General features: G+C 49.4%; 1 protein-coding gene and 1 long non-coding RNA gene across 3 annotated transcripts in view; both read left to right on the top strand.

Annotated features, from left to right (window-relative positions):
• LOC115029240 overlaps positions 1-9,097 on the top strand; it is an 11,584-nt gene extending 2,487 nt beyond the window's left edge. Inside the window, exons 2-3 of the long non-coding RNA XR_003834811.1 lie at positions 4,922-5,152; positions 9,004-9,097. This is a non-coding gene — a long non-coding RNA (uncharacterized LOC115029240). The remainder of the gene's footprint in view (positions 1-4,921; positions 5,153-9,003) is intronic.
• A 2,290-nt stretch (positions 9,098-11,387) lies between these two features.
• On the top strand, positions 11,388-22,939 carry Phyhip (phytanoyl-CoA 2-hydroxylase interacting protein). 2 transcript variants are annotated; one of them, XM_021182280.2, is made up of 5 exons: positions 11,388-11,940; positions 15,794-15,978; positions 17,327-17,501; positions 19,621-19,738; positions 20,948-22,939. In XM_021182280.2, exons 2-5 carry the CDS (start codon positions 15,814-15,816, stop codon positions 21,480-21,482), a joined length of 993 nt encoding a protein of 330 aa, XP_021037939.1. In that variant the 5' UTR covers positions 11,388-11,940; positions 15,794-15,813; the 3' UTR covers positions 21,483-22,939. The 2 variants fall into 2 exon arrangements, with proteins under 2 accessions (XP_021037939.1, XP_029324972.1); XM_029469112.1 differs by lacking the exon at positions 11,388-11,940 and adding an exon at positions 12,629-12,741.
• The last annotated feature ends 3,441 nt before the right edge of the window (positions 22,940-26,380 follow it).

Here is a 26,380-nt window from a genome sequence, read left to right on the forward strand (position 1 = left end):
TNCGCACCACGATGTACAACGTCCACAAGCAGCATCCTTTCATCACAGCTACGAACTTTGTCTCTGTAACTCCTTCCCTGGGTGTTTTGTTCCCAATTCTAAGAAGGTGCACAGTGTCCACACTTTGGTCTTCATTCTTCTTGAGTTTCATGCATTTATCAAATTGTATCTTATATCTTGGGTATCCTAAGTTTTGGGCTAATATCCACTTATCAGTGAATACATATTGTGTGAGTTCTTTTGTGATTGTGTGATTTCACTCAAGATGATGCCCTCCAGGTCCATCCATTTGGCTAGGAATTTCATAAATTCATTCTTTTTAATAGCTGAGTAGTACTCCATTGTGTAAATGTACCATAATTTCTGTATCCATTCCTCTGTTGAGGGACATCTGGGTTCTTTCCAGCTTCTGGCTATTATAAATAGGGCTGCTATGAACATAGTGGAGCATGTGTCCTTTTTACCGGTTGGGACATCTTCTGGAGTGGCTACTCTTTTATCCCCATAATTTTGTGGCTACTATCCAAGTGGTACATATCATTAGTTTATTCCTTTTCCTACTGCATTTCTATGGTTTATTTAGTCATCCTTTGAAAGACATCTGGGTTGCTTAGTTTGTGTCTATTGTGAATAAAGTTGCTGTGGATAAATGTGCAGCTCTTTGTGTCAATACAAATGTCCACGTCTCTGGAATGAGTGCACCTGTTGGTAGGTATGACTGTATGATTAATCTTGGAAACAAGAACAACAAACCGGCTTTTGCAGTGGCTAGACTATTTTCGAAGAGTATTTTGTGGTTCATTATCAACGCTACTAAATTGTTTTCAAGAAGTGCTTATGCTAGAGCACTGGAGATGCCCGAGTGGTTAAGAGACTTGCTGCCCTTATTCCCAGCTTGCACGTAGTGGCTCTCAGCTGTCTATAATTCCAGTGTCAGGGGATTTGGTGCCCTCTTTCAGCCTCCAAGGGCACCAGGCAAGCTCACAATGCACAGGCACACATGCAGGCAAAAATCATTTATGCACGTAGAACTCAGAACAAATAAATCCCCCTTTAAAAAAGTACTGAGTTAAGCCAGCCGTAGTGGTGCACACCTTTAATCGCAGCACTCGGGAGGCAGAGGCAGGCAGATTTCTGAGTTCGAGGCCAGACTGGTCTACAGAGAGAGTTCAGGACAGCAAGGGCTACACAAAGAAACCCTGTCTCAGAAAATAAATAAATAAATAAATAAATAAATAATACTGTGCTAAGATGTATGACTACTAAAAATGTAAGAATAAAAATAGAGGGGGCTGGAGAGATGGCTCAGCAGTTAAGACCATGACTGCTCTTCCAGAGGTCCTGAGTTCAATTCCCAGCAACCACATGGTGGCTCATAGCCATCTGTAATGGGCACCTGAAGCCATCTTCTGCTGTGTCTGAAGACAGTGACAGTGTACCCACATATATGAAATAAATATGGCCAGAGCAGGGCTGGAGTGAATGGGGATGGGGTCCGGGGTGTGGGGGAAATAGAAATAGAGGAAGAGCCTGATAGATCTCCACTCCTCTCTGAAGACTTTCCAGGTGGTTAAAAGTTGAAGGGAGGAAAGGTAAGACATGTTCTTTCAGTGGTGTAGCCATTGGTAAGATGTTCATGTTCTTTTGCACAGCCCCAGTGACGCTCGTTGAACCACACACAGAAATAGAAGAATGGCAACTGGCTGGGAAGAAGAATAGTGGGCCAGAGTCCTGGCTAGTTGTTGTCGGTTTTTTGTTTGTTTGTTTAAGATTTATTTATTTTATGTATAGGAGTAAAATGTAGCTGTCTTCAGACACACCAGAAGAGGGCATTGACTCCCTTTACCTATGTTTGTGAGCCACCGGGTGGTTGCTGGGAATTGAACTCAGGACCTCTGGAAGACCAGTGGGTGCTCTTAACCGCTGAGCCATCTTTCCAGCCCATCCTGGCTAGTTTTAATGTCAACGTGACACAAGATAGAGGCATTGGAGAAGAGGGCACCTCAGATGAGAAAAATGCCTCTATAAGATCAAGCTGTAGGCCAGCCTCTGGGGCATTTCCTTAATTAGTGATGGGGGTGGGAAACAGCCTGTTGTGGGTGGTGCCATCCCTAGGATGGAGGTCCTGGGCTCTATAAGAAATGTTGAGCAAATCATGAGGAGCAAGCCAGTAAGCAGTACCCCTCTATGGCTTCTGCATCAGTTCCTGCCTCCCTCTGGTTCCTGCCCTGCTTGAGTTCCTGTCCTAACTTCCTTTGATGCGGAACTGTGATGTGAAAGCATAAGCTGAGAATCCCTTCTCTCCTCAAGTTTCTTTGTTCATGGTGTTCCGTCACAGCACTAGTAACCCTAAGACAGACAGAGAGTGGGACAAATGGGATGGGGGAAATGACTGTGATCAAAATGTATGATCAAATCTCTGGCAATGCTTATGGAATTTCTAGAAAGAAAACTTAAATCAGATATTTCATGTACTGTTTATTTGTTTAGATAGGTTCTTTTGTTTCCAAACTGATCTCTAACTTGTTAAGTAGCCATTTATGACCTTGAACTTATGATCCTGTCGTCTCTACCTCCTGAATACCTGGGATTATAGGTATGTACTTTAGTTATTTTTTTACCGCTGTGATGAAACATTATGATCAAAAGTAACTTAGAGAGGAAATGGTTTGTTTGGCTTACGTACCCCTAAATTACAGTCCATTGAGGGAAGCCAACACAGTAACTTAAATAGGGCAAGATCCTGTAGGCAGGAGCTGATACAGAGGCCACAGAGAGGCAGTGCTTGCTTCTCTTGGATTGCTCAGCCTGTTTTCATATAGAACCCAAGACCACCAGCCCAGGGGTATCCCTATCCGAAATAGGCTGGAGCCCTCTCTTGTCTATCACTAATTAAGAAAATGCCCCATAGGCTTGCCTACAGCCTGATCTTATGGAGGCATTTTTTTCAGTTGAGGTTCTCTCCTCCGATGACTTTAGCTTGTTTCAGGTTAACATAAAACTAGCCATGGCAGCCACCATGCTTAGTTTATAGAAATGGGACCCAGGATGTTGGGTGTACTTGGCAAGTATCCTTACCAACTGAACAACATCCCCAGCCATATTTTTTTTGACATTTTAGAAATTAACTTCCTAGCAGTGGTTATTATAATCTGTCTAGGGACATTCTCCAGTTTTCCTTTAATTAAACTATAGACTTTGAATACTTTGTTCCCATCCCTCTCTCTATTTTCTCCCAAAGATTGAGGGCTTGGATTCTTTCATCTAGCCTCAGCGGAACCTTGTAAAGTATTTTTAGCTGAATCCTGCATCATGGATGTGATCCTAGGAGACCTAATTTTGTTATTAATAACCTCTTCTTGCATGTTATGCTCATGAATGTCATCGTCAGTATAGTCATCATGCTTACTGATATGTAACTAACAAACTCAGCCATCATTTGAGGAGTCTGACTGTAGGTTGGCTTAGGACATTATAACCAGATTCTGTAAAAACCACATGGCTGTGAATTCTTAACGGGCATCAGAAATACCAAGTAAGAAATCTTTAAATACTTCGCCTTAAAATAAAAGGAATGTGTGGTAGGGAATGCTGCCTGAGTTCAGGCTGTCTCTCATTTCCCATGTGTTATTTATCCTAATTCGTTTGCTTTCCCTTGCAGGTGATTAGAGATCTGGTCCCTCCTCGTGTGCCTGGACTTCTAGACATTTAGTTCTCAGGGTCTCCCTGCCCCCCCCTTTACCCTGTATGTCCTTTATTACCATTGTCTAATTAATCTGTTTCATATTTGTATTACTCTAATTTTTAAAATTGATCATCACTGTGTAAGTCTGGGCACATGAGTGTCACAGCCTGAGTGTGAAGGTCAGAGGACAACTTGTTCTCTTTACAGTCAGTTCCGAGAACTCAGGTGGCTCACTTTCCTCCATTGATCGGTTTCAAAACAGATACTGGATGCATTCCTCGGGGCTCTAGTAGAGATGTCTCCTTGCCTCACCTATGTATCCTGGTCTGTCCACACTGCCACTTGGGTGTCTGCAGCCATCTAAAACCGAGGTCCACATACAGGTTTTTAGGTATTCCTGAAACGACAACAAAGAGGCCCCATTTTACTGAACAGCACCTATGTTCCTCTAGTTGTTATAGCAAAAATCTGCCCTCCAAGCCCACAGTGGGGATTAAAGCCAGGGCATGAAGCATGCTGGACACACTAGGCTAGCTGTATTTCCAGCTCAATGGAAAACCCCTTCTCTTGCAGACTCCCACACCAGGCCAGCTTTTCTAGATTTTCCAGAATCTTACCACACAGCTACCACCTTTCTGGTGCAGGCCACCTTCACTTTTGGTGACTCCTCTTATAATAAGCTCCTGCCTGGACTCCCTTCCAGGTGGGCCTCTGTGGTCTAGTCTCAACAGCACAAGTGAGATAGTCCCCATCAGGTCACATCTGTGCTTATACCTCCCAATGGATGTCTGTTTCAGAAGAACAGACCTAGGGTGGCCTCCCTGGCTCCACATCATCTGGCCATGCAGCCACATGTTCTCTTTGGCCTCACAGACTGTCCCTCTTACTCCAGGCCCACTGCTGCTTCAGGGCTCCCAAACCTGCTGCTTGGAACTCTCTTTTCTCTTAGAATGCTACATGGCCTCTTCCTTCCTTGATCCCCCAGTTACCATCGCACAGAAGCCTTCTCTGCTGGCCTTTTTATTTTTTTATTTTTTTTCAAGATAGGGTTTCTCTGTGTAGCTCTGGATGTCCTGGAACTCACTCTGTAGACCAGGTTGACCTCAAACTCAAGTGATCTGCCTGCATGTGCCACCATTCCCTGGCTCTTATTTAAAATTGTAAAATCCAACCCAAAACAACTCTCCCCTGACTCCTTCTATTTCCTGACTTATTTTTCTCTATCCCACCAAACAGGCTATAGCATCTGCTTGTTTCTGTGTCCACTTCCTACTGGGACATCAGCCCCATGAGAAGAGTATCTTGGTTGTGGGATAGATGTTCATCATCTATTCGATCCTACCTGAAACAGTGTCTGCTACATAATGAGTTCCCAACAGACCTTTTAAACTGGAATGGATGGATTCCAGTTGGTGCTGAGACCAAGGAACAAGTCTGTTGGTGAGACTTCATGGACTTGCCTAGGAGGTACGACCTCACACTAAACTCCCTGGTCCTCTGGCTCTTACAGTCTTTCTGCCTCCTCTTCTGCAACGATCCCTGAGTCTTAGGTGCAGGCGCTGTGCTGTGGATGTATCAACTGATGTTAGACTCCACGACTGTATTTTAATCAGTTGTGAGTTTCTGAATGGTCCCCATCTATTGTAAAGAGAAGTTACATTGATGAGGGGTTAGAACTATAGTTAATCTATAGGCATTAGGATAAATAATTAGAATGTAGTTAGGGGTTGTACTGGCTATTTTTTTGTCAACTTGACACAGCTGGAGTTATCACAGAGAAAGGAGCTTCAGTTGAGGAAATGCCTCCATGAGATCCAACTGTAAGGCATTTCCTCAATTAGTGATCAAGGGGGAAAGGCCCCTTGTGGGTGGGACCATCCCTGGGCTGGTAGTCTTGGGTTCTATAAGAGAGCAGGCTGAGCAAGCCAGGGGAGGCAAGCCAGTAAAGAACATCCCTCCATGGCCTCTGCATCAGCTCCTGCTTTCTGACCTGCTTGAGTTCCAGTCCTGACTTCCTTTGGTGATGAACAGCAGTATGGAAGTGTAAGCCGAATAAACCCTTTCCTCCCCAACTTGCTTCTTGGTCATGATGTTTGTACAGGAATAGAAACCCTGACTAAAACAGGGATTATGCTGGTTTAGTAGTTTGGTGGTTGTAGACTCTTCTCCAAGACCTATGACTTCACTAGCTTCAAATAGTTGGCAGATTTCCAGTACCAGGTATGGGTTCTCTCTTGTTGAGTGAGCCTTAGATCCAACTAGAGAGCTGTTAGTTGCCACCCAAGTGTGAGCATCAACTACCCCACCCTTAGCATTCCTCTTGTGCCATGCTGATCTTGTACTTGACAGACCTCATAGCAGAGCAGTATAGTGCTGGCTGCTCCCCTCTCATTGCCTTCAGGTACCATGGAGGCTAGTCCTCAGGGAGGAGGCTTTCAGGTCAGGTCCAGCCCGGGTCCTCTGAGTCCCATGTCCTAAGTGCATGGTGTCATCAATGGCAGGCTTTTTCTCTACTTTGGTGATGCAGATGTAGGGCAGATTAGACCACATTAAAAGTGAAACCACCACACAGAGGCAGGATTTTTTTTTTTAACTGCCCAGGTTAGCATCAAATTGGTGATCTTCTAGCTTCATCCTCTAAATTAGCTGTACCACACTAGGCTCAACTCCTTGATTTTCTCTCTAGATCATGAAAAGCACAGTCACTGAAAGCTGCAAGATATCCAAATGCAGCCTCAGAGGGTAAATGTAAGTCAGTGGTGTGGACTCCTGCGCTACTCCTAGCCAGCCGTTCCTCCTGCCTTTCACTGTGAGCCCAAGTGAAGGGACCAAGGGGTTGTGTGTGCTTTGTTGGCTCTTGGGATCTCCATACTCAGCTCACCTAGAAAGAAGATCTACGTTTTTGATTTTACAAAGTGCATAAGCAGTATTAAGGCTGGAGCTGGTTATACAGCTTAGCAGTTAAGACTGCTTGCTGTTCTTGGAGAAAACCCAGGTTTAGTTCCTAGCACACACGTGGTGGCTCCCAACCACTTGTAGGATGCACATCCATACATGCTGGCAAAACACTCATAAAATTAATAAAATCTATGGTTTATTTTTTAAGGCTCTTTCTATAGTGTATCAAACTGCATTTGCTGGTCACTACTATGTAGAATAGAGTCTTTGCATTGAGATCTGAAACCTCATGCTGGTTTTATAACTTTGGGGCTGGGCCTGCTTTCCATTAGCCTTTCGATTATGAGGTTGACAAAGCAGCCTCTCATGTCTGCCTTCCGAATCCCATGCATGGCACGGTGTCTTGGTGCTTAATAAGAGCCTTTGTTGTTGTTGCAGTCTTGGCTTAGGTATAATGTTTAATGTGGAAACATCCAGCAATGCACAAAAGTAGAGGAAAATAGCTCATTAGATCTCCAAGAGCCTGGTTTTAATAGTAATTATCCACTCAGTCACCACCCAAAAGATCATTTTGAAACAAATCATATGTATTATGTTATTAATTTATAAGTATTACAACATATGTTTCTAAAGAATAAGGACTTTAGTCCGGTGGAGGTGACGAACCCCTTTAATCTCAACATTCGGGAGGCAAAGGCAGAGAGATCTCTGAGTTCAAAGCCAGCTTGAGCTACCCAGTGAGTTCCAAGACAGCCGGGGCTACACAAAGAAACCCTGTCTCAAACAAACAAACAAACAAACAGCAAACAAAAAATGTCAGTCCCTTCAATTGTCACATAAATGGGTTGTTTAGTATGGGTAGTGATTTTGTTCTGTTTGCTTTGGTTTGATTCTGACTTTTTTTTTTTAATGGACATAATCTCACCTTGTAGCCCAGGCTGACCTGGATAGAACTCAAGCCAATTCTTCTGTTGAAGTCTCACAAGTGCTGGAGGTCTGGGCCATCACAACTGTCTGATATTTTAAAAAAAAAAAAAAAAGTTTATTAAATCTGCATTTTGATATCATACTTAAATTTTCATATTTATTAAAAGTGTGATTGAGGCATGAGAAGAAATTTTGTTATAAACATGTTCAGTTTAGTATTGTTTAGAAACACAGAGAGAGAGAGAGAGAGAGACAGAAGAGTAGAGAGTTGCTTCCAAAAAGGACCTGACAGTGGAACCCAAGACAGCAATTTAGACCGTATCATAAATCAAATGGCATTGTTAAATCAGAAAAGCAGGTTATAACCCTTCCACTTTTGGTAACAAATCACACGCACATATCATATACCTATCTCTGAAAGGCGGGGAAACTCGTGACTTTAATTCCCTCTTAATTTTTTACAGTGAAGTGCCTAAATCCTTCTACAGTGTCCATGTGTGACTTGTGTAAGGAAAGATTACTAACCCAACATAGTTGGCTAGGCAGGGTGGCGCACATCTTTAATCCCAGCAGTCTGGAAGCAGAGACAGGCAGATCTCTGTGAGGTCAAAGCCTATATAATGAGTTCCAGGCCAGGCATAGGCTTCATAGTGAAACCTTGTCTAAAAACAACAAGAAGACCAAACAGAACCAACGTAGCGGGGCATACACTTGGTTGGCTGATCGTTTTTCTGTGTGTAGCTGGTTACACTTGGCTTTGCTTTGTTCTGACCGTGAGTTTCCCTCCTGTTCTGAGAGGAGTCCTTTGAGGCAAGAAGAGGCATGACACAGGGGTTGTGTCCTCACCTGCTCGTCTGGCTCACGGGCACAGATCTGCACAAAGGGTCATTCATGCGGCTGCTAACCCACCCCATCCCCCACCGTAGCTCATGATCCCAGGCGGACTTCAGGTGCCACCTTGAAAGGGTGAGAAGCATAGATAGTTCAGGACTCTTCCTGTTTCAGGAAGAGAAACTAAGTCACAGAGAATCTTCCCTTTCCCCCGTGCTGCCCTTCAGACTGGTCTTAGGGTTTTAGGCTAGACAACTGAAACTGTTCCTAACTGGGCGGTGATGTCTCAAATCTCCTCTGAGTTTCAACATCTCAGTGTGGGTGTGTGAGGGGCCGGGCCCTTGCGTTTGGCCGAAGGGGTGCTTAATCCTGCCTGTGTGACACACCACTCCACATTCTGTGGTTCATGATCTGACCAGACTCGCTCAGGTTCTCACGCCCATTTAAGGCAGGCTGGCTTCTGCTTGTCATCGACACTGCCAGGATCCACAGACCCCACGTTGCTCTCCATACAAGTCCCTTGATGCACAGCTCATGCTTTCTGCATTGAGGTCCTCAGTCCTGTCATCCACTGTCCCACATCACCCCCTCTCCATCCCTTACCCCTTCTCCTTTGCCATCTCCTCTGTGGGTGCTGACCTCTCTTCCTGCTCTGTCCCCAGAACTTTGCCGGACGCCATCTCTAAGCACCGATGGGCTTGGATTCAACATCTCCACAGATACCAACCCAGAGGATATTCAAGTACTTTATACAACAACCGGTATGGAATCTGTATGCAGCTTATGTCTATCTTCCATAATTTACTAATACCTAATACAATCTAAAAACTACATGAGGTTTAAGAAATAAAACTAAAAGTCTGTACATGTTTAACACAAACACAATTAAATTTTACATAGCTCAGGCTAGCTTCAAACTCCCTATGTAGCTAAGGATAATCTTGAATTTCTTGATTTTCTTCTGTCTCTACCTCCCTAGCACTAGATTACGTGCATGCAGTGCCACTCCTGGTGTGAACTTTGTATATTCTGTGCAGTGTTCAAGTACTCTGCCAACTGAGCAAAATCCCTATCACCACAAATTCAATATGGAAAAAAAAAAGGTTTTGTTGTTTGTTTGTTTGTTTCAAGATAGGGTCTCTCTGTGTATCCCTGGCTGTCCTAGAACTTGTTCTATATACCAGGCTAGACTCAAACTCAGTGACTGGGCTGCCTCTTCCTCCCAAGTGCTGGGATCACAAATGTGTGCTACCACTGTCCATCAGAAGAAAAAGTTCTAAATTTTATTTTATTGTGTGTGTATGGGTGTTTTGCCTGCATGTATGTCGATGCACATGTTGTGTGACAAAACTTTTCTTGGAGAGAGAGAACACACACATTTTCTTACCCTAGATAGGGAGCCCATGATAGACCAAGGTACAGAAGCCTCCAAAGCCCAACTTGGTAAAGCAATGAGTTTTACTGGGGCTACTTACAGGACTATGGGTGAGGGCTTACTTAATGGAGCAGAAAAGACTCAAAGACTGCTGCATCTCCAAAGCCCACCCCAACAGAAAGCCCACCCCCAACATGGGTGACAGATCTCAAAGCCAGGAACCTGGAGCACACTGCACAGCCTGCAGACTGCCCAGCAGGTTAGAGGGTATCTTTTCCACGTTTCTCAGTTGGTCTAAACCTCTTCCCAGCTGTCCAGCTAGTTTCTGTTTTTGTTTTCCCCAGGGAACTGATTTGGTTTCAGAGTCCTCTTGGTTTGTCAGAGAGTCTTCTTTGCAGCTCAGCCTTGCTCCTCTGAGAGGAAGTCTCAGGCTATTATTGCTTACTCTGGTAGAGAGGGTGATTCTGGTCAAGGGGGCCCAGTGATTCTGGTCAGTTTCAGGGACTTCCTGAATCTATTTTGAGTTGGTCACCTTCCTGCTTAAGGAGCTTCCCTGCAGGGTAGAATGTTTCAATCCTGGAGGAAACTATTATACAACAGCACCACATGAGTACAGTGTCAGCAGGGACCAGAAGGGGACAATGGGATGCCCTGGAGCTGGAGTTAAAGATGGTCCTGAGCTGGGACTAGAACTTGAGTTCTTTGCAAGTGTTCTTCTGAGCCATCTCCCCAGCCCCTAAGACATATTTGTGGTCCTTGGTTGTATCAGTAGGTACAGAGGGGTCAACCAGACGCTCCTTATTCTCTTCCGTGTATCCTGCAAGTGCCTCTCCTACTCCTTAGAAGCCTGCAGACTCTTTGCAGGGGCAGAGACTGTCACCATGAGAAAGATAGCAACTCTCACTACTTGCCTGACATTTCTCAGGTGCCAAGCCCAGAGCTAAGTGATTTACATAATGATCTCATTCCACGATAACAATAAATTTGTATTATCAGCCCACTTCACAAATGAGACAGCCGCCGACCGAGGTCACCTAGCTGGAAAACTATAGAGATGAAATTGTTCCTATCTCCATCAGATTACAAAACCTGTCCTTTTCATCATTGTATCGTCTCTTGGTCACTGTTGCTTCCGTCAAATTCCCTTGAGTGTTTTTTTTGGGGGGAGGGGGGTGGGGGGACTCCAACCACCCTCAGTTCTAGGTTATAGACAAGCCTCCGGCTGATGGTCCTTTCTGACTGCAATCTCAGGGCTTTGCTGGCCTGAGCCTGGAGGGTGGTTGGAATGAGAACACTCAAAGCTCTGTGTATCCTTCCACCCTCCACATTCTTGCCTCTGTGCATCCCTCCCTATTTTACAACGCCTGCCTCTCTCCCACTCCTTTACTTAGGGACACTTAAGCTGCTAGAAGATTCTCCTTGGACACTCCAGAGTCTCTAAAGCTGTTGGGCTGGTTTCTCTTGATAAGAGTTGGTAAGAAAATTGTGCCGTGCATCAGTGAAGGTCTCCTAGGAGACCACCTAGACTGAGGATAAGGTCCCACCAACCCCAGCTCTGACACTTCTTTTGAGACCCTTCCCTTACTCAGCCTCCTGAGCCCGTGGGTTAAGCTCCACCCCTCTCTGAGCACCTTAAAGTTTGGGGGCTGAATTCAAGCCCGAGATTTCCAAGTAGGAGGTGTGTTGAACGGACTTCAGGAGGCATCTTGTCCTGGAAGAATGGGGGAAAGGTGGCAGAAGCTACAGCTGCTGCCTCCAAGGACATCTGTATAGCTCCCAGGGGACCCTCTGCCCTTTCCCCCTCCCACAAGCCTGGGCGAGCAGGGACCAAGCTTGCTTGTTATCACCTGACGCTGAGCAGCCACTGATCCCATTGGTGGAGCCAGATTCGGTCTGGCTCTCCTGTTCCTTCTCTGCCTCTCTCTCTCCTCCACGCTGCTTTGATTTCGCTCCTGCCTCTCTTCTTGCGCGCTCACTCGCTGGGTTCCCAGCAACGCCGCCGTTTTCTTGCCGGGAGCAGTAGCTATAGCTGCAGAGCCAGACAGGCGCTGCCTGTGGGGCATGGAAGCCGACTTCCCAGTAGCCCAGAGAGGAGCGAGCGAGCCCCGCTGCCTGTGACCCCAGGCGTCAGGCTGCTGTCCCCTGCCTGAGAGATCATCATCTACACAGAGTCTCTCTCTTCCTTCTCTTCCAAGTATCCCTCTGCAGGGCCGGCTGAAGCCAGGTAAGTGCGCTTCTCCCCCCAAACCATCCTGCCTATTCTGGGAGGTTAAGAGCTGCGGCCACCAGGGTCTCGCTACTGTCCTGGCTGTCCACCTGGGTTGCCAGGCCTGGCGACCTTGTCCCCTTTCCCCTAAGTCCTTGGCAAAGAGCTTAACAGCTGGATCTGGTCTCCGGGGCGACACAGTTAGTTACCCCGTGACCATTCTGCGCAGTCGGCAAAGCCAAAAGGTTCAGCCGGGTGGGGGAGCCTTCCCTCTGGCATGCCAGTAGCTTTTTGAAATGGGCTTGGGGAAGGGGGCCCGGTGTGTACAACGTGTCTGCATGGTTGGGAGGAGGCTGGAGGCTAGCTTGCGTAGATAGGTCTGTCTCCACGCAGTTAGATTCCTTTGGGGTTTCTGACCGGCTTGTAGCATGTTTCAGAACATTTTTCCGCGTGAGGTGCATGTGTGCGGGGGCAGCATTTATCTGAGTAGCCTGTGGGTATATGTGGTAGGGGCCCCAAGAGGCAGTATTTTTAGGGGGTGGACATGTCACTTGTCATGTGGGTGGGAGTACATGTTGAGGGAGTACTGTAGCAACCAGGCTGTTTCTATGTGGGGAGGGGCAATTCGAAGCAGTAGGAGGTAGGTAGGTGGGAAGTGTGGGCACAGACCTCTAGCTGTGGGTAGACTTGAGTAGGTGTGCAAACCTGTTGGCCTGCGAAGAATCAGGCTGACCCAGTGTGGCCAGGAGCAAACATGTTTTCAAAGTCTGTGTCTTGGAACCTACAAAAAGGCTCCATGGAGAGAATACCAGAATCCAGGCAAGGATTGACGGGCACTCAGATATACATGTGTGCACAGGCAGCCGTGTGGGTTGCCTGTCCTCTTGCGGGAAGTGGCATGCATATGTGTTGGTGCCCATGGCTTCCTCGTTTCCTCAAATATGGCTTGTGACAATGAGGGACACATGCATGTGGGTATGTATGGACGAGAGCACGGGTGGGTTGGCATGAAGGCAACAGCTCTCGCAGGGGAAATACTGGGGCATTCTTAGAATGTGCAAGGTGGAGGGGGGGCACATCTATGCGTAGGTGAGTGTGGAGGAATGAGGATGTCTATGAAGGCATATGCTGAGGTATGTGGGCACCCCTTGCGCATGTGTATGTGTGCATGCCTGCCTGCGTGGGGGTGTGTACATGCTTGCTTAGGGTGGATTCACATGGCAGTGTGGGTGTTCCTAGGGTGCTGCCTCAACCTGTCCCTCACCGGCTGCCCTTCCCTAGGCATCTGGGTGTAGAGAAGCTGGGTTGACACCCACCCTTCGTCCATGCTGGCTGGCTGCCCTTGTAGTGCCAGCTGCCCCCACTCTCACAGACCTTAGGCTAGGGTGTGGAGAGCAGCTCTCCCAAAAAGGGAGAGAAGAAGAGATGAGTGAGGGCCTGGCCTGGAGTCTCCACCCACCCACCACCAGAGCTACCCCGGCCTCTAGGAAGACTCAGAAGTAAGGAGGGATCAAGGCAGGACAGGTGTCTGCTCGGGGCAGGTGTAGGCTGGATGTGGGTGGGAACCACTCTCAAGTCCTCAAGTGGGAGTATGCGTTCATGTTCGTGGGTGCAAAAAAGCTCTCTCCGAAGTGTCTTGTCGGTATCCAGGGCTTTGTTAACTCCTTGCTGCTCCACACCTCTTCCCCAAATTTTATACGGTAGGATTGCTTGTTGTGGGGTTGTTTCCACATAGCCAATCCCATTTGTCTCAGTTTGGTGAAGACCTGGTAAGACTCCCATGATCCTCTGACTATAGATTTCCTGTGCATGAAACCAGAGACATTGGGCTACAGGGTGGGAAGCTGAGTTAATAGTGGACTTTGAGGACCACCTGGGCAGGTAAGGTCATCAACGGTCCCCTCACTTCTCTCTGTTCTACCACCCAGGCAGGCCACAGGTTAATGTAGTGGTGCCAGGCACTGAAGCATGCTTAATTGACAGGAAAATGTGGGTTGGATTTTCTGGGAGCTATAAATAAAAGTACCTGATTTTGTAGGCACAAGGTGCCCTCACCCTAGCTCCTGGGCAAGGGAAGGAGAAGAAAAAGAGGAAGAGAGGGAGAGGGAAAGGGAGAGAGAAAGCAGGGAAGGAGTTGGTACGAGATGAGCTGTAAGAGAGAAGCCAGGAAGGGCCCTGAGTGAGTCCATCCATAGCTGTGTATCTCCCCCCACCCCCAGGCTCCCCATTCCTGGGAGAACCAGGCCATAGACAAGACCAACTAACTCTAGTGCAGCTAAGCACAGTCAAGAGAAATAATGGCGTAGTCCTTTCATGACTAGATGGCACCAAGTCAGACCAGAGCTAAGGGAATGGCAGTAGAAGGCTAGGGAAAATTCAGTCGCTTGAAAAACACTGACAGGAAGAAGAGATAAGTAAACAACAGGAACAGCCATATGTCATGTGGACACTACACATGCGTGTTCGTGCACACACGCACACACGCACACATGCACACGCACACACGCATGCACACACACACATGCACACGCACACAATCTTAGTCCATAATAAAGAACTCAGCCTCAGAGTGTAAGTAATTTGCTGGCTGTGCGCCCTTGGCTATGTCAGCATCCCCAACTTTGGTTACCTGTCTGTAAAATAAAATAAGGAGAATAATAGTACCTGTATATCACCAGTCTTGTGTGAGATGTCATTAGTTTATGTCGGCCCCCGATAGGTGTCAGTGTTAAAGTAATTCTTTAAGCTGAGCATGGTGGTACACACCTTCAATCCCATACTCGGGAGGGAGAGGCAGATCTCTGAGTTGGAGACCAGCCTGATCTACAGGGTTCCAGGACAGCTAAAGCTACACAGAGAAACCCTGTCTCAAAGAGACCAAAAGTGACCTGGACTGTGGTGATGTAAACCTTTAATCCCAGCACTCCAGACTCAGAGATAGGAGAATCTCTGTGAGTTTGAGGCCAGCCTGGTCTAAAGATCAAGTTCCAGGACAGCCAGGAAAACACCTGTTTTGACCCCCCCTTCCCCCCAAAAAAAGACCAAAAGTAGTTCTTTAAAAGAGCAAAGTGAGCACACACTGTCATCTTAGCACTTGGGTGGCTGAGGCAGGAGGATAATGAGTTTGGAGCCAGGGGCTGCACACATCTCGGGAAAGAAAGATATAAGATTAAAAGACAGGAGAAAGAAAATTCAGCTGAAAACTGTGAAAACAGAAACTATATGTTAAAGTAATGGGCAAAGAAGAGCTTAAAGCAGGCTGTGACCCATACCACCCCGACCCACCAAAGATATATGCACAGCATTTGTCCCTGCACAGCAGAGCCCCTCACTGCTCCCTCCAGTCACTCCCAGGGAGGAGAGAGGCCTGAGTGGGCCCAGGGTCTTGGCACCTGTGGACTCTTGGCTGCCCCTGACCTGCCACCTGCCCCAGTCCTCAGGTTTCAGCCCCTCAGCAGGTGCTTCCTCTGTGCCTCCTCCTCCCCATCCTCTCCCCTCCCACCCTTTCTCTTTTCACGCCTGCTGGCTGAGGGCCCCTCCCTCCTCAGCTCCATCTGCTGCAAATCTGTCCCTCTGCCCAGTGTTTGCAACATTCCCACTGCCTCGGCCACCTGTCAGGGGCCGGCTGCTCTGAGGACCCTGTACGGAGAGCCAAGAGGTCCCTCCCGAGGATACCCCATCTTACCTTGGGTCCCTCCTATCCAGTCTAGACCCACTTCAAGCTTTTCTATAGCATTTATGAGGCTGCGGTATTTGATGGGTTTCCACCTCACCAAAGCATGGTGTGTGTGTGGGGGGGGGCACCACATTCTAGAAAGCTCCGTGATGGGCCGGAGGTGCTGATCTGTCCTCTGGCCCTCGATCCCCACAGGAGCCAAACCAGAGGGGAACATGGAGCTTCTGTCTACCCCCCACAGCATCGAGATCAACAATATCACCTGTGACTCTTTCCGTATCTCCTGGGCCATGGAGGACAGTGACCTGGAGAGGGTCACCCATTATTTTATTGACCTGAACAAGAAGGAGAATAAGAATTCCAACAAGTTCAAGCACCGAGTGAGTAAGGGACGACCTGGCCCCTCTCCCCCAGCCCCTGTTCTATAAGGGAGCGAATTGATGGTCTCCCTAGACAGATCGGGAAGAGGCAGAGGCCTGGCCAGAGTTCAGATCCTTCTCACAGGGTCATCCTGCCAAAGTGATCGAACCATTCAGAGCCTTCCCGTCTTCCTTGGTAAAAATGGAATGATCACACCACCCCTTGTAGAGCTGTGGAAAAGATTCCACGAGAGATGTTTTCGTACTCTTTGGTCCAATGCCTGGCACAGCTCCGATCGCACAGCTCCAATGCTGTTCTTCTCTCCGTGGCTAGAACTTCAGACAGGAACAGAGCACATGGATGTGTGGGCAGAACCCACGACCTCACAGATAGAGTTCCAAACCTTGATAAAGCCCAGGAGTTGTGGTTGGGCGGGCAGGCAATATAACCCCCTTTAGCTGGGCATAGGATGCTGTACACAGTCCTAGGGATTCTCTGCTCCTTCTCTGCCCACTGGTCTGTTTCCTGGGGATAGAAAAGGCATGGAGGAAGTCTCTCCTCAGTGTGTCCTTTCCCCAGGTTAAAAGCCACCATAGGAGCAGGTGGGAGGAAACCTCTCCTCCAGCTGCATGCAGAAGCTGGGAAGAGTTCAGTGCAAAGAAGCTGGCTCCCAGGGTGACAGCCTTGGTGTGGGTGCTCTCTCTCTCTCTCTCTCTCTCTCTCTCTCCTTCCCTCCCTCCCTCTCTCTTTTCCATTTTCTTTCTCTCCCTCTCTCCCTCCCTCCCTCTCCCTCTCTCCATCTCTCCCTCCCTCCCTCTCTCCCTCTCTCCCTTTCTCTTCCTCTCCCTCTCTACCTCCCTCCCTCCCTCCCTTCCTCTCTCTCCTTCTCCCTCTCTCTCTCTGGATCTGGCTCCCTAGATCTGGGAGTCTTTTGGCAGGCCAGTTGCCACGGTGACGTGAATGTTCAGCACCACCCCCTTGGCCCTCCCCCCAGAGAATAAGGCATATTTTTCTCTTCCTCCCTGGCTTCCCAGCATTTGCTGTTGCTGTGGAGACAGCACTGCAGTGTGCAGATTTCTCGAAGTCTCCCTCAAAAATGAAGGTCTTGCCACCTTCAACTTTGGGGCTCTCCTCCCAGTTGGCCTTTCCCACTAGTTCTCAAGAAAATGGGGCATCCGGGGGCTTGAAGGAGGTTCCCCCCAAGCCACTGCTTGCTTCTGTAGTGAAATGGTACCTGGGATATAGAGCTGTGGAGTCTCTGAAACTCTGAGCCTCCTTGGGAGGAAGAGGGGAGACCTGGAATGAGGCCAAGATCAGGTGTGACTTCAAGACTGATGCTTGGTTCTCCGTCTGTACCTCACTTCTTAGGATGTCCCCACCAAGCTTGTGGCCAAGGCCGTGCCTCTGCCCATGACGGTGAGAGGCCACTGGTTTCTGAGTCCCCGGACAGAGTACAGTGTGGCAGTGCAGACTGCGGTGAAGCAGAGTGACGGAGAGTACCTAGTGTCCGGCTGGAGTGAGACTGTGGAGTTCTGCACTGGGGGTAAGGCTGTGCTAATACCCATCTCCATAACACATCTACTCTGGGGGTAAGATGATGTTAATACCCATCTCCATACTTGGTTGGGTTATTGAGGGCAAGTAAGGGGGAGCTCTTCATCGCAGCCCAGCATACTCAGAGATACCTGCTGTACTCTGGGTGCTATGTTTAGGCCCAGAGGGAAGATACAGAGCCTGCCTAGACAGATAGACACTCTGCACGTTGGCAATACCACCTACTTTTCTGGCCTGGGCCAAAGGGGGAACAAATTACATACCCGTACATTTTAAAAGTCACTTTGTTTTTATTTACATGCATCTGTGTGGGTACGCACACATTGTACATCTGTGTCCCCACAGAGACCAGATGAGGGTGTTGGGTCCCTTGGAGCTAGGGTTACAGGTGGTTGTGAGCTACCCCACATTGGTGCTGGGAATTGGACTCTGGTCCTCTGCAAGAGCAGCAGGAGCTCCTAACCGCTAAGTCCTCGTTAGCTCCGAGAATATATATTTGTAATTGTGGGAAATAGGTGTAACATCAAGCTGACCATCCGAACCATTTCTAAATATGGAGGTCGTGAGCGGTTTATACTGTTATTGTACAACCTATTGTCTGAACGTCTCCATCTTGCAAAGCTGGAACAGTACGCTCTCAGAGCCGTCGCTTCCCATTTTCTGTCCTCTGGGCCATCCATCCCTACCTCTATTCTTTCTGTCTTTCTGGTCTTTGACTATGTAAGGTGACCCATGAGTGAAATCAAGTGTTTGTCCTCTGGTGACCAGCTTCCGCTCATTCCCTTTACCAGATGATCAGTAATAGCCATAGGTATCATTTGTCAGCGTTTCCCTCTCACTTAAGGGTAAGCAGTATTTTGTTGCATTGGATAGATCACTTTTTTGTTGTTTTTCAGTAGTCTACCAGTGATCATTTGGTAGGGCGATGACATGTTGTTTGTCCTAAGTCTCCCCTTAACCTGGAAAAATGGTCCCATCTGATGGCCTTGTAAGGTCTCTTAGGTGGAGCATAACTTGCAAATTCTAGCATGGACGAAAGCCACTTTGCGTATGCTTGTTGCCGATAGCCAAGGAGCTGCCCCCAAATGTTCTATCCCTTCGGTGTCCATGTGAGATCTGCTCCAGATTGCTCTCTGTCACAGGGAAGGGGCAGGGAACATTCTTTGCCCTGGGGCCTCCAAGGCTGCTGGCTCCGTCCTCTGCCAAAAGCTGTGCCCCCAGTCTCCTTGAGTTGCAGATATACCTTTCTCTACTAGAGAGGTGCCTTGTGTGCTTTGAAGGAGAGGTATCTTGGTTCGCCCCACCCTGCCCCACAGAACTGAATACACAGTGAGTGTTTTATTTAAATTGGGGATCTGAAAATGCTATAGCTGGGTCCACCTTCCTTTTTCCAGAGACCAAGCAAATGGAAATGTAGTGGCTGCAACAAGCAGAGGGCTTTGTTTCAAGGCACTGTCTACATCTGATCCCAAGGCCCTAGGCTCAGCTTCCATGGTATGGGGGTTGAGGGGGTCAGGCATATTTCCTGTCCTGGTATCAGTCTTCTTTATTTCTCCCAAATAGAGAGCTCAAGTAGACAGCTAGTGCCTCAGTCCTTCTTCTACGTAAACACTCACCAAATCTAGACTTTGTCCTTTGATTCATCATTAACTCCCACTCATGGTTACACTTAGCCACCATATTAGTTGTGGGACAGGCTCTCACCTCCTGTATTTAAGGGCCTTCCCCTCCCCCCAAAGGACCTTGTATTCTCCTTCTTGAGTCTTTATGTTTCCTATCGGCCCTCTTTTCACATAAGGGTGTCCTGGGATGACAGTCTTAGAGCCCCTAGCATGATAACAGGCAGTCCTCAGTCCTTTTCTGGACTCAGAGGGCCCTGGGCCTCTGGCAACGCTGTCACTGTAGTGAGGAGACCAGCAAGCAGTTCTTCATGTTCACAGCGAAGGCCAGTTGACCTGTTGCCCCTGAGTCCAGGCTGTGTCAGAAGCTCCCCGTCTTGGTGAGGGTGAGGCTGCCTGCAGGCTCAGTGGGCGGTGTAAGGAGAAAGAGGTTGTGATTCTGTAGCCAGCTGATCGTTCGCTCTCCTCACTCTGCCTGGACTCTTACAGACTATGCCAAGGAACACCTTGCCCAGCTGCAGGAGAAGGCTGAGCAGATCGCTGGCCGCATGCTCCGCTTCTCTGTGTTCTACCGCAACCATCACAAGGAGTACTTCCAGCATGCCAGGTAGGGCAAGTCAGAACTGCTAGATCCTTCCAGATCCTCCTCCACCCCAGAATGCTGAGGCAAAAGTATAGCTAGCAAGTTTGGGGCTAGCCTGGGCTACTTAATAATTTTTTATTAAAAAAATAATTTTTTTAAGTGACTGCTACTTTGGGGTTGAGACTAAAGAAAGGTCAAGGACATTGAAGTAGGGCTTCCTGGCAGAGGACCCCCGCTGGCAAGGCAGGATCACATAATACATTCTGGGTGTGACCCTGCCTTCTGGGACAGTTCCTTTGCCGGGGTCTGTCACACACTGTTAGTTATCTCTCCATCACAGGACCCAGGAGCACAGAGGAGTGGGGCAGGGGGCAAAATGAAAAACTCTTGAGCATGGAAGGCTCTGGGGGAATCTCAGTTTTTTAGCTTCCAAGTTGAGTACAGAGGAGTCTCTGGGGCAAATCTTTTAGGATACGGATGAGAATCGGGTATGAGGAAGCCAAAGGATAGGGCTTGGAGGGTCCCACACACATGGTCCAACCACAGTAGCCCCAGTCTTATTTGCCCACATGTCTATGGTTTCCTTGGGAGGAGAGAAAGGGAGCAGGGGAGAGAGACAGACAGACAGAAAGACAGACAGACAGAGCAGGTCTAGTACTTCAGCCTTCTGATGTTGAGCTCAAGGCACCAAAGGCCAGCAAGTCACTTGTCTCAGGACAGCCAGGACCATGCCAGCGTGAGACTGGGCCAGGGCTTGTCTACCCTCCCCCATGGCTGCTTCACGTCCACGTCCTTCTAAGCTAGGTCAGGGCAATCTGCCACTGTTACTGTCTTTATCATTACTGGCAGCTGGGGTGGGGCGTTCCCCACTTGCCCTAAGAAAGCAGCAAAGAACTGGAATCTTTGGTATTTGTATTAAAGAGGCAAGGGTCCTGTTTAGGCTCCTTTTGGGTGTTTTTTTTTTTTCTTCAGAATGAGAGACAAAGTGCACCCACCCCACCCCTACCCACCCCACCTCCACCCCGTGCCAGGCTCCCTATTAGGTGGCTGCACACAAGAGTAAGGCAGAGGCTACTTTCATCCTCAGAGTCTAGTCAGGGAGACAGCTGCGAGTTGTGGAGGCTGCGAGCTAGCAGGAATGCTGGGAGTTGGGTTGGTTCACTATCTTCTTAACTCCAGAGTGCTAACCCGTGGCATTTCCCCCTTTCTTTGGTGTTCCTCCCTGCTGGGCAGGACCCACTGTGGGAACGTACTGCAGCCTTACCTGAAGGACAACAGTGGCAGCCACGGCTCCCCCACCAGCGGCATGCTGCACGGGGTCTTCTTCAGCTGCAACACGGAGTTCAACACAGGCCAGCCCCCACAGGACTCCCCTTACGGCCGCTGGCGCTTCCAGATCCCTGCCCAGCGCCTCTTCAACCCCAGCACCAACCTCTACTTTGCGGACTTCTACTGTATGTACACAGCCTACCACTATGCCATCCTGGTGCTGGCACCCAAAGGCTCCCTGGGGGACCGCTTCTGTCGTGACCGGCTGCCCCTCCTGGACATTGCCTGCAACAAGTTCCTGACCTGCAGTGTGGAGGATGGAGAGCTGATCTTCCGCCACGCTCAGGACCTCATCCTGGAGATCATCTACACCGAGCCTGTCGACCTGTCCCTGGGCACCCTGGGAGAGATCAGCGGGCACCAGCTCATGAGCCTGTCCACTGCGGACGCCAAGAAAGATCCCAGCTGCAAGACCTGCAACATCAGCGTGGGCCGCTAGGGACTCCTGGGGAGCCGGAGGGCAGGAGGGTGGGGCGTGATGTGTGGCTTAGGTTTGGGGACCTGGCTTTCTCTCCCCTCTCCCTGCTCTCTCCACTCTGTCCACTCCCCCCTCCCCCCTACGTTGGAGACAACGGAAGGTCTTAGCATGGCACAGTCCGGGCCTGGTGGACCTGGAGATAGGGGGGGCTTCTCAGCAGGTGATAACCTCTTTTTCTGTTTCCCTCTTCTGGTTTTTGACCTCAAGCAGGCCTCTCTGAGTCCTCGGGCATCTCCCAGAGTCCTCCCTGCCTCTCGGGCCAATGCCCATGTGTAGCCTGGCCTCCATATAGATGCAGAAAGCTGTGGGGTTCCTCCTTCCTAGCCCCACCCACCCCACTCAGGGCTACCCCAGACAGCCCCCTTCTCACTCAGCTGGGCCTGAGGGCTTTGACTCCTCCGTGCCAGACTCCTCTCTCTATAAATAACCTCCTGCACTGCTGTCTTGCCCTGGCTGCCCCTGATCCCCCCAGAGCCCAATTCCCGCATGGGAGAACCGTCCATACCTTCTGTCACTGTCACTGACCCACTTGAGATGCCCTCCCACTCTCTGGAAAAGTACCCTCTCTCGTTTTCTAGTTTGGAGGGCTCGCGCTGGTTTCTTGAGATTTTCCTTTCTTCTATCCAGGGATGATACATTCCTCAGCAAATCTTCTCCCTCGCTCAGAGAGCACCCAGGTAGGCACAAAACAGCGCTGGGGTCGAGGAGGGGGAAGGAGACCCCTGAGACCTGTTCCTCAGCCAGAAGCGGGTCACCTCATGTCTTGATGGGTCTGACAGAGTGAGAGAACTGAGTGTGACCACAGGGCCCTGGCACCCTGCCCAGCTGTGCACTTTGCTCGCTCACACGCCCGCCCGCCCGCCCGCCAGCTCTGCCTGAGAGTCATGACTGTTCTGTGCCATGTGAGCCAGATCTTCGGCTCTCTATCACACCACCCCTTGCTCTCTGGGCTGATCCCCTGGGGAGTTCCTGATGAATCCCCCCCCCCAGCTCCCTGTGTTTTCATTTTGTTCTTACTGTTGTTTGGATCAGGAGGGCGGGGAGGGTGGACTCCCTGAAACAGGACAAGCAGGTGGAGACAGATTAGAGGGAGGGATTGTCACAGTAACATTTTCCGAGGTGACAGAGATGATACACAGGCAGCTGGACTTCTGTGAAGAACAGAGGAGCTGGCAGACCCACAGGGTCACACCTCTGAGGGACCGGTGAATGACTGGCTACCAGAGACAGGGCTGGTAGACAGTCAGGTACCTCATGGGATGGGCCAAGAGATCTGGGATCCTGGGAACCGCGCCCTTCCCCTCTGCTGACAGCATTGTTGTGGTCGTGGCCTGCTGCCTTGTCTTCTTTCCCCGGGTGGGGCACACCCTTCTGTGCTGTGCTTGCCATGAGCATCAATAAACCACAATGGCCCAAGGGCTCCGTCTGTCTTGGTCCATTTAGGCGGCTACAATGAAATGTCACAGACTTGCAAACTCTCACCATTCTAGAAACTGAGAATTCTAAAAACCACGGTGTCTTCAGATGTGATGTCTGGGAAGATCCTGCTTTCTGATCATAGACAGCCATCTTTGCCTCATTTCTGTGTGCCCTACACCCCCACTAGGATGGAAGGGGTGAATACGTTTCCCTAGCCTTAAATTTCGTTTTTCATTTTATGAACACGTCAGTATACTGTGTCCATGCCTGGTACCTGGCCAAAAGAAGGCCCTGAGGACTGTAAACCACCATGTAAGTGCTGGGATTTGAACCTGGGTCCTCTGGAAGAGTAGCCAGTGCCCTTAAATGCTGAGCCATCTCTCCAGCAGGCCCTCTTTTTAAAAGATAGGGTTTCTAACCAAGTTAGTGTCCAACTCCCTATGTGAGATGCACTTGTACTTTTTCTGCCCCTACAGTGCTGGGGTTCCAGGCATGTGCCGCCACATCTGGTTTATAAGAAGCTGAGACTGAATCCAGGGATTTTTGCATACTAGACAAGCATTCTGCTGAGCCACATCTCAGCCTCCCCTCCCCCCTCACCTCCACCCCCACCCTCAAGCACCCAGCTTCTTTTGTAAGGGCACTAATCTCATTCACAAGGCCCCACCCTTAAGGAAGGCAAAGCCTCCTGAACCCATCACCATGGACGTTGAGTTTTGACATGAGCTTTGGGTTCGGGCATACGCAGGGCAATCACAGCAGTGCCTCTGAGCCTGAGAAGTGGATGGAGTGGCTGAGTTGCTCTGTTCACCAGAGAGCTCACATAGGGATGCCACCTGAAGCCACATGGGCATGCCCCAATAGCAAACCCAGTAGCATCCTTACAGTGGGTGGCAGAGCTGAGAATACAGGGGCACAGCTTTACCCGTGGAAGAGACTGGAGATCATGTGGTCTCACCCTGTACTTCCCAGATACTGCAGGGAGATATCTAGGGAAGCCTCTTAGGGGAGTGTGCCTAAAACCCCTGGGCCCCTGATGGAGTCCTCTCTGCAGTCCCAGCCTGCCACCACTCAGACCCAGGTGCCACTGAATTTCCCTCTCCCAAGAGCTCTGTGTCCCCTCCTCCCTGGCAGGACTCCTCGGTTGCAGATCTGAGTCACCTCTGTGCCTATTATTATAGGCTTATTAAAATGGTTCTCGGCTGCAGTGGAAATGTTCCAGAACTGTCAGAGGCACCTTAACAACACCGCCTGAGTCAGGGCCAGGTTTACATACATCATGGGGCATGGCCACCTTGAGATAAAGAAAAACTGAAGGGCAGTTCACCTCAGCTGAGAGCCTGGGCTGGCAAACGTGTTGCTCCTTCCACACAGCAAGTGGGCTTGTCTACATGACCCGGCATTATGCCGACCTCACAAATAAGAAACTGAGGCACAAAACTTAGAGGCTTGTACATGACTGTGCCAGTTCAGAAACTGGGATCTTACATTCATCAACCCCTGTGGCTGCCTCCTTTAGAGTTTATGAGACAGTTAGAACCAGGCAGGTCCTAATCTCCCACATAGTGGCCCTTTCGCCTGCTCTTTCAGCTAACCCAGAATGACACCAGGGGGCGCTATAGAGTCACAAATGTCACAGAGGCTTATTTTAAAGGCGTGGGTAGCCGTGAGCTCAGGATTGAAGGATGGGGAGTGGATTCTTTTGCCTCTGGGCAGTGTGGATTCTCAGAGTCCTTAAGAAGGGTGGGCTTCTGTCTTCCGTTTGAACACCCTTCTGGGTCTCTTGGAAAGAGGGACTGGCTTTCAGTCCTTATTCCAGGGGACGAGGGTGGAGAACAGAAGTAAGCCTGCTTCTTTCTCCATCTGGATGACTGGCCACTCAGTACCAGCAGAGAAGAAAGTGTCAGAGGATCCACTACAGTCTGCGCTGGCATTCTTTCTAGCTTAGGGTCTAAATCGACCCAGTAGAAGGGGTTGCATACTACACACACACCATCCATCTAGGAACATACACACCTTCCTTGGGATGTCCTTGGAAGAAGCATAGGAAACTCAAGGTAAGGCCCAAGGTGGACTGCAGCTGAGGGACCTGAGTTTGTCTCCAGCGCTGATTATAAAGGGAACTAAAGGCTAATCTCAGGGATGTAGGTGGCTGTTCCCATTGTGCAGGCACACACACACACACACACACGTGGCCATACCCCTTTCCCTCCAAAGCAATACGACCCCCACATTCTCTGCACTGCTGTGAGTCCAACTTCTCTACCTCCTCTTTCCTGCCTGGCCAGTATCTATGCTTTTAGTTCTCGGTGGAAAAGAGTTCTGACTGTTAAAGCAGAGGAACAGAAGACCGGTTTCAAGGGCTTCAGAATTTCCTCTGCCTTCTGTTTGTGGCTTCTCTGATGTTAGGGAAAGAGGTAGCTGGAGGTCCCAAGGAAAGGGACAAAGAGGGACTATACCCTGAAATGCAGGGAGGCCTGATTTAGGAAGCTGAGCTGAGGTGATTGCCCATAAAAGTGTGGCCACAGCATCTGGAGAAGATTGGAACCAGATGTTCCAGGATTGGGGGCAGGGAGAGCGGCAGGCAGGAACAGCGTTCTGGTCAGGAGGAGGCTGGGTTGTGTGTGTGTGGGGAGCAGTGGTGTAGCGCGTGTCACTCTGGGGAGAACACCTGGCTGCCCTCTTCCCCCCATTTCTCCAAGGCAGGCGCCACTGTTTTTGCAAACTGGAGCAGCCAAACTTTTCACAGATTCTAGAATCCACTTTGCGCGTAGGGACAATCAGGCACAGGATGGAACTTGGGAGGTACCCAGAAAGGCTACCAGCTGGCTAGAAATATGTCCTTGCTGCCCCACAGGCACCTCCTTGCTACAGGATAGGTATCCTCCCACCCTGGCAGAAACCAGTGCACCCGGAGGTGTGTATTCAGAGCAGGAATAGAGAGAAGGGCGAATGAGCACCTACTTGCCAGAGAAAGCCTGATCATTAAGAGCCTACTATTGGCCAGACAGGGTGACAGGCTGTCTTCAGAGAACTCTTCCTTCCTTCTCCATTACCACTTCAGGTGTTCCTGCCATTAGCATGATGGTATGACACGACCCAGTCTCAGAGAGGTTAAACGAGTCATCACCCAACATTACACAGCACCCAGAAATAGAACTAGGGTCCGACAATGTGCTGGTGGTGTTGAAGCTTGGGACCTTTCTACTTCCAGAAGTGGGTCACCTGGTCAGTGTCACAGAGGTTATCTTCTTTAGGGTGTGTTGGCCTCACTGCCAAGGATTGCTGCGGCTCCCAGACAGCACAGTTGGGAGGCTCTGTGGCTGACTTCTCTCCTCCTGACTCTGGGACTGAAGGTGTGGTGGAGCTCCTTCCTGGCTTTTCCATAGCTGGGTATGTAGGTCCTTGGGACACTCGTGGAGACAGTAAAGGAGCCACTG

The sequence above is a fragment of the Mus caroli genome, chromosome 14 (genome assembly GCF_900094665.2).
Source record: "Mus caroli chromosome 14, CAROLI_EIJ_v1.1, whole genome shotgun sequence".
Lineage (NCBI taxonomy): Eukaryota > Metazoa > Chordata > Mammalia > Rodentia > Muridae > Mus > Mus caroli.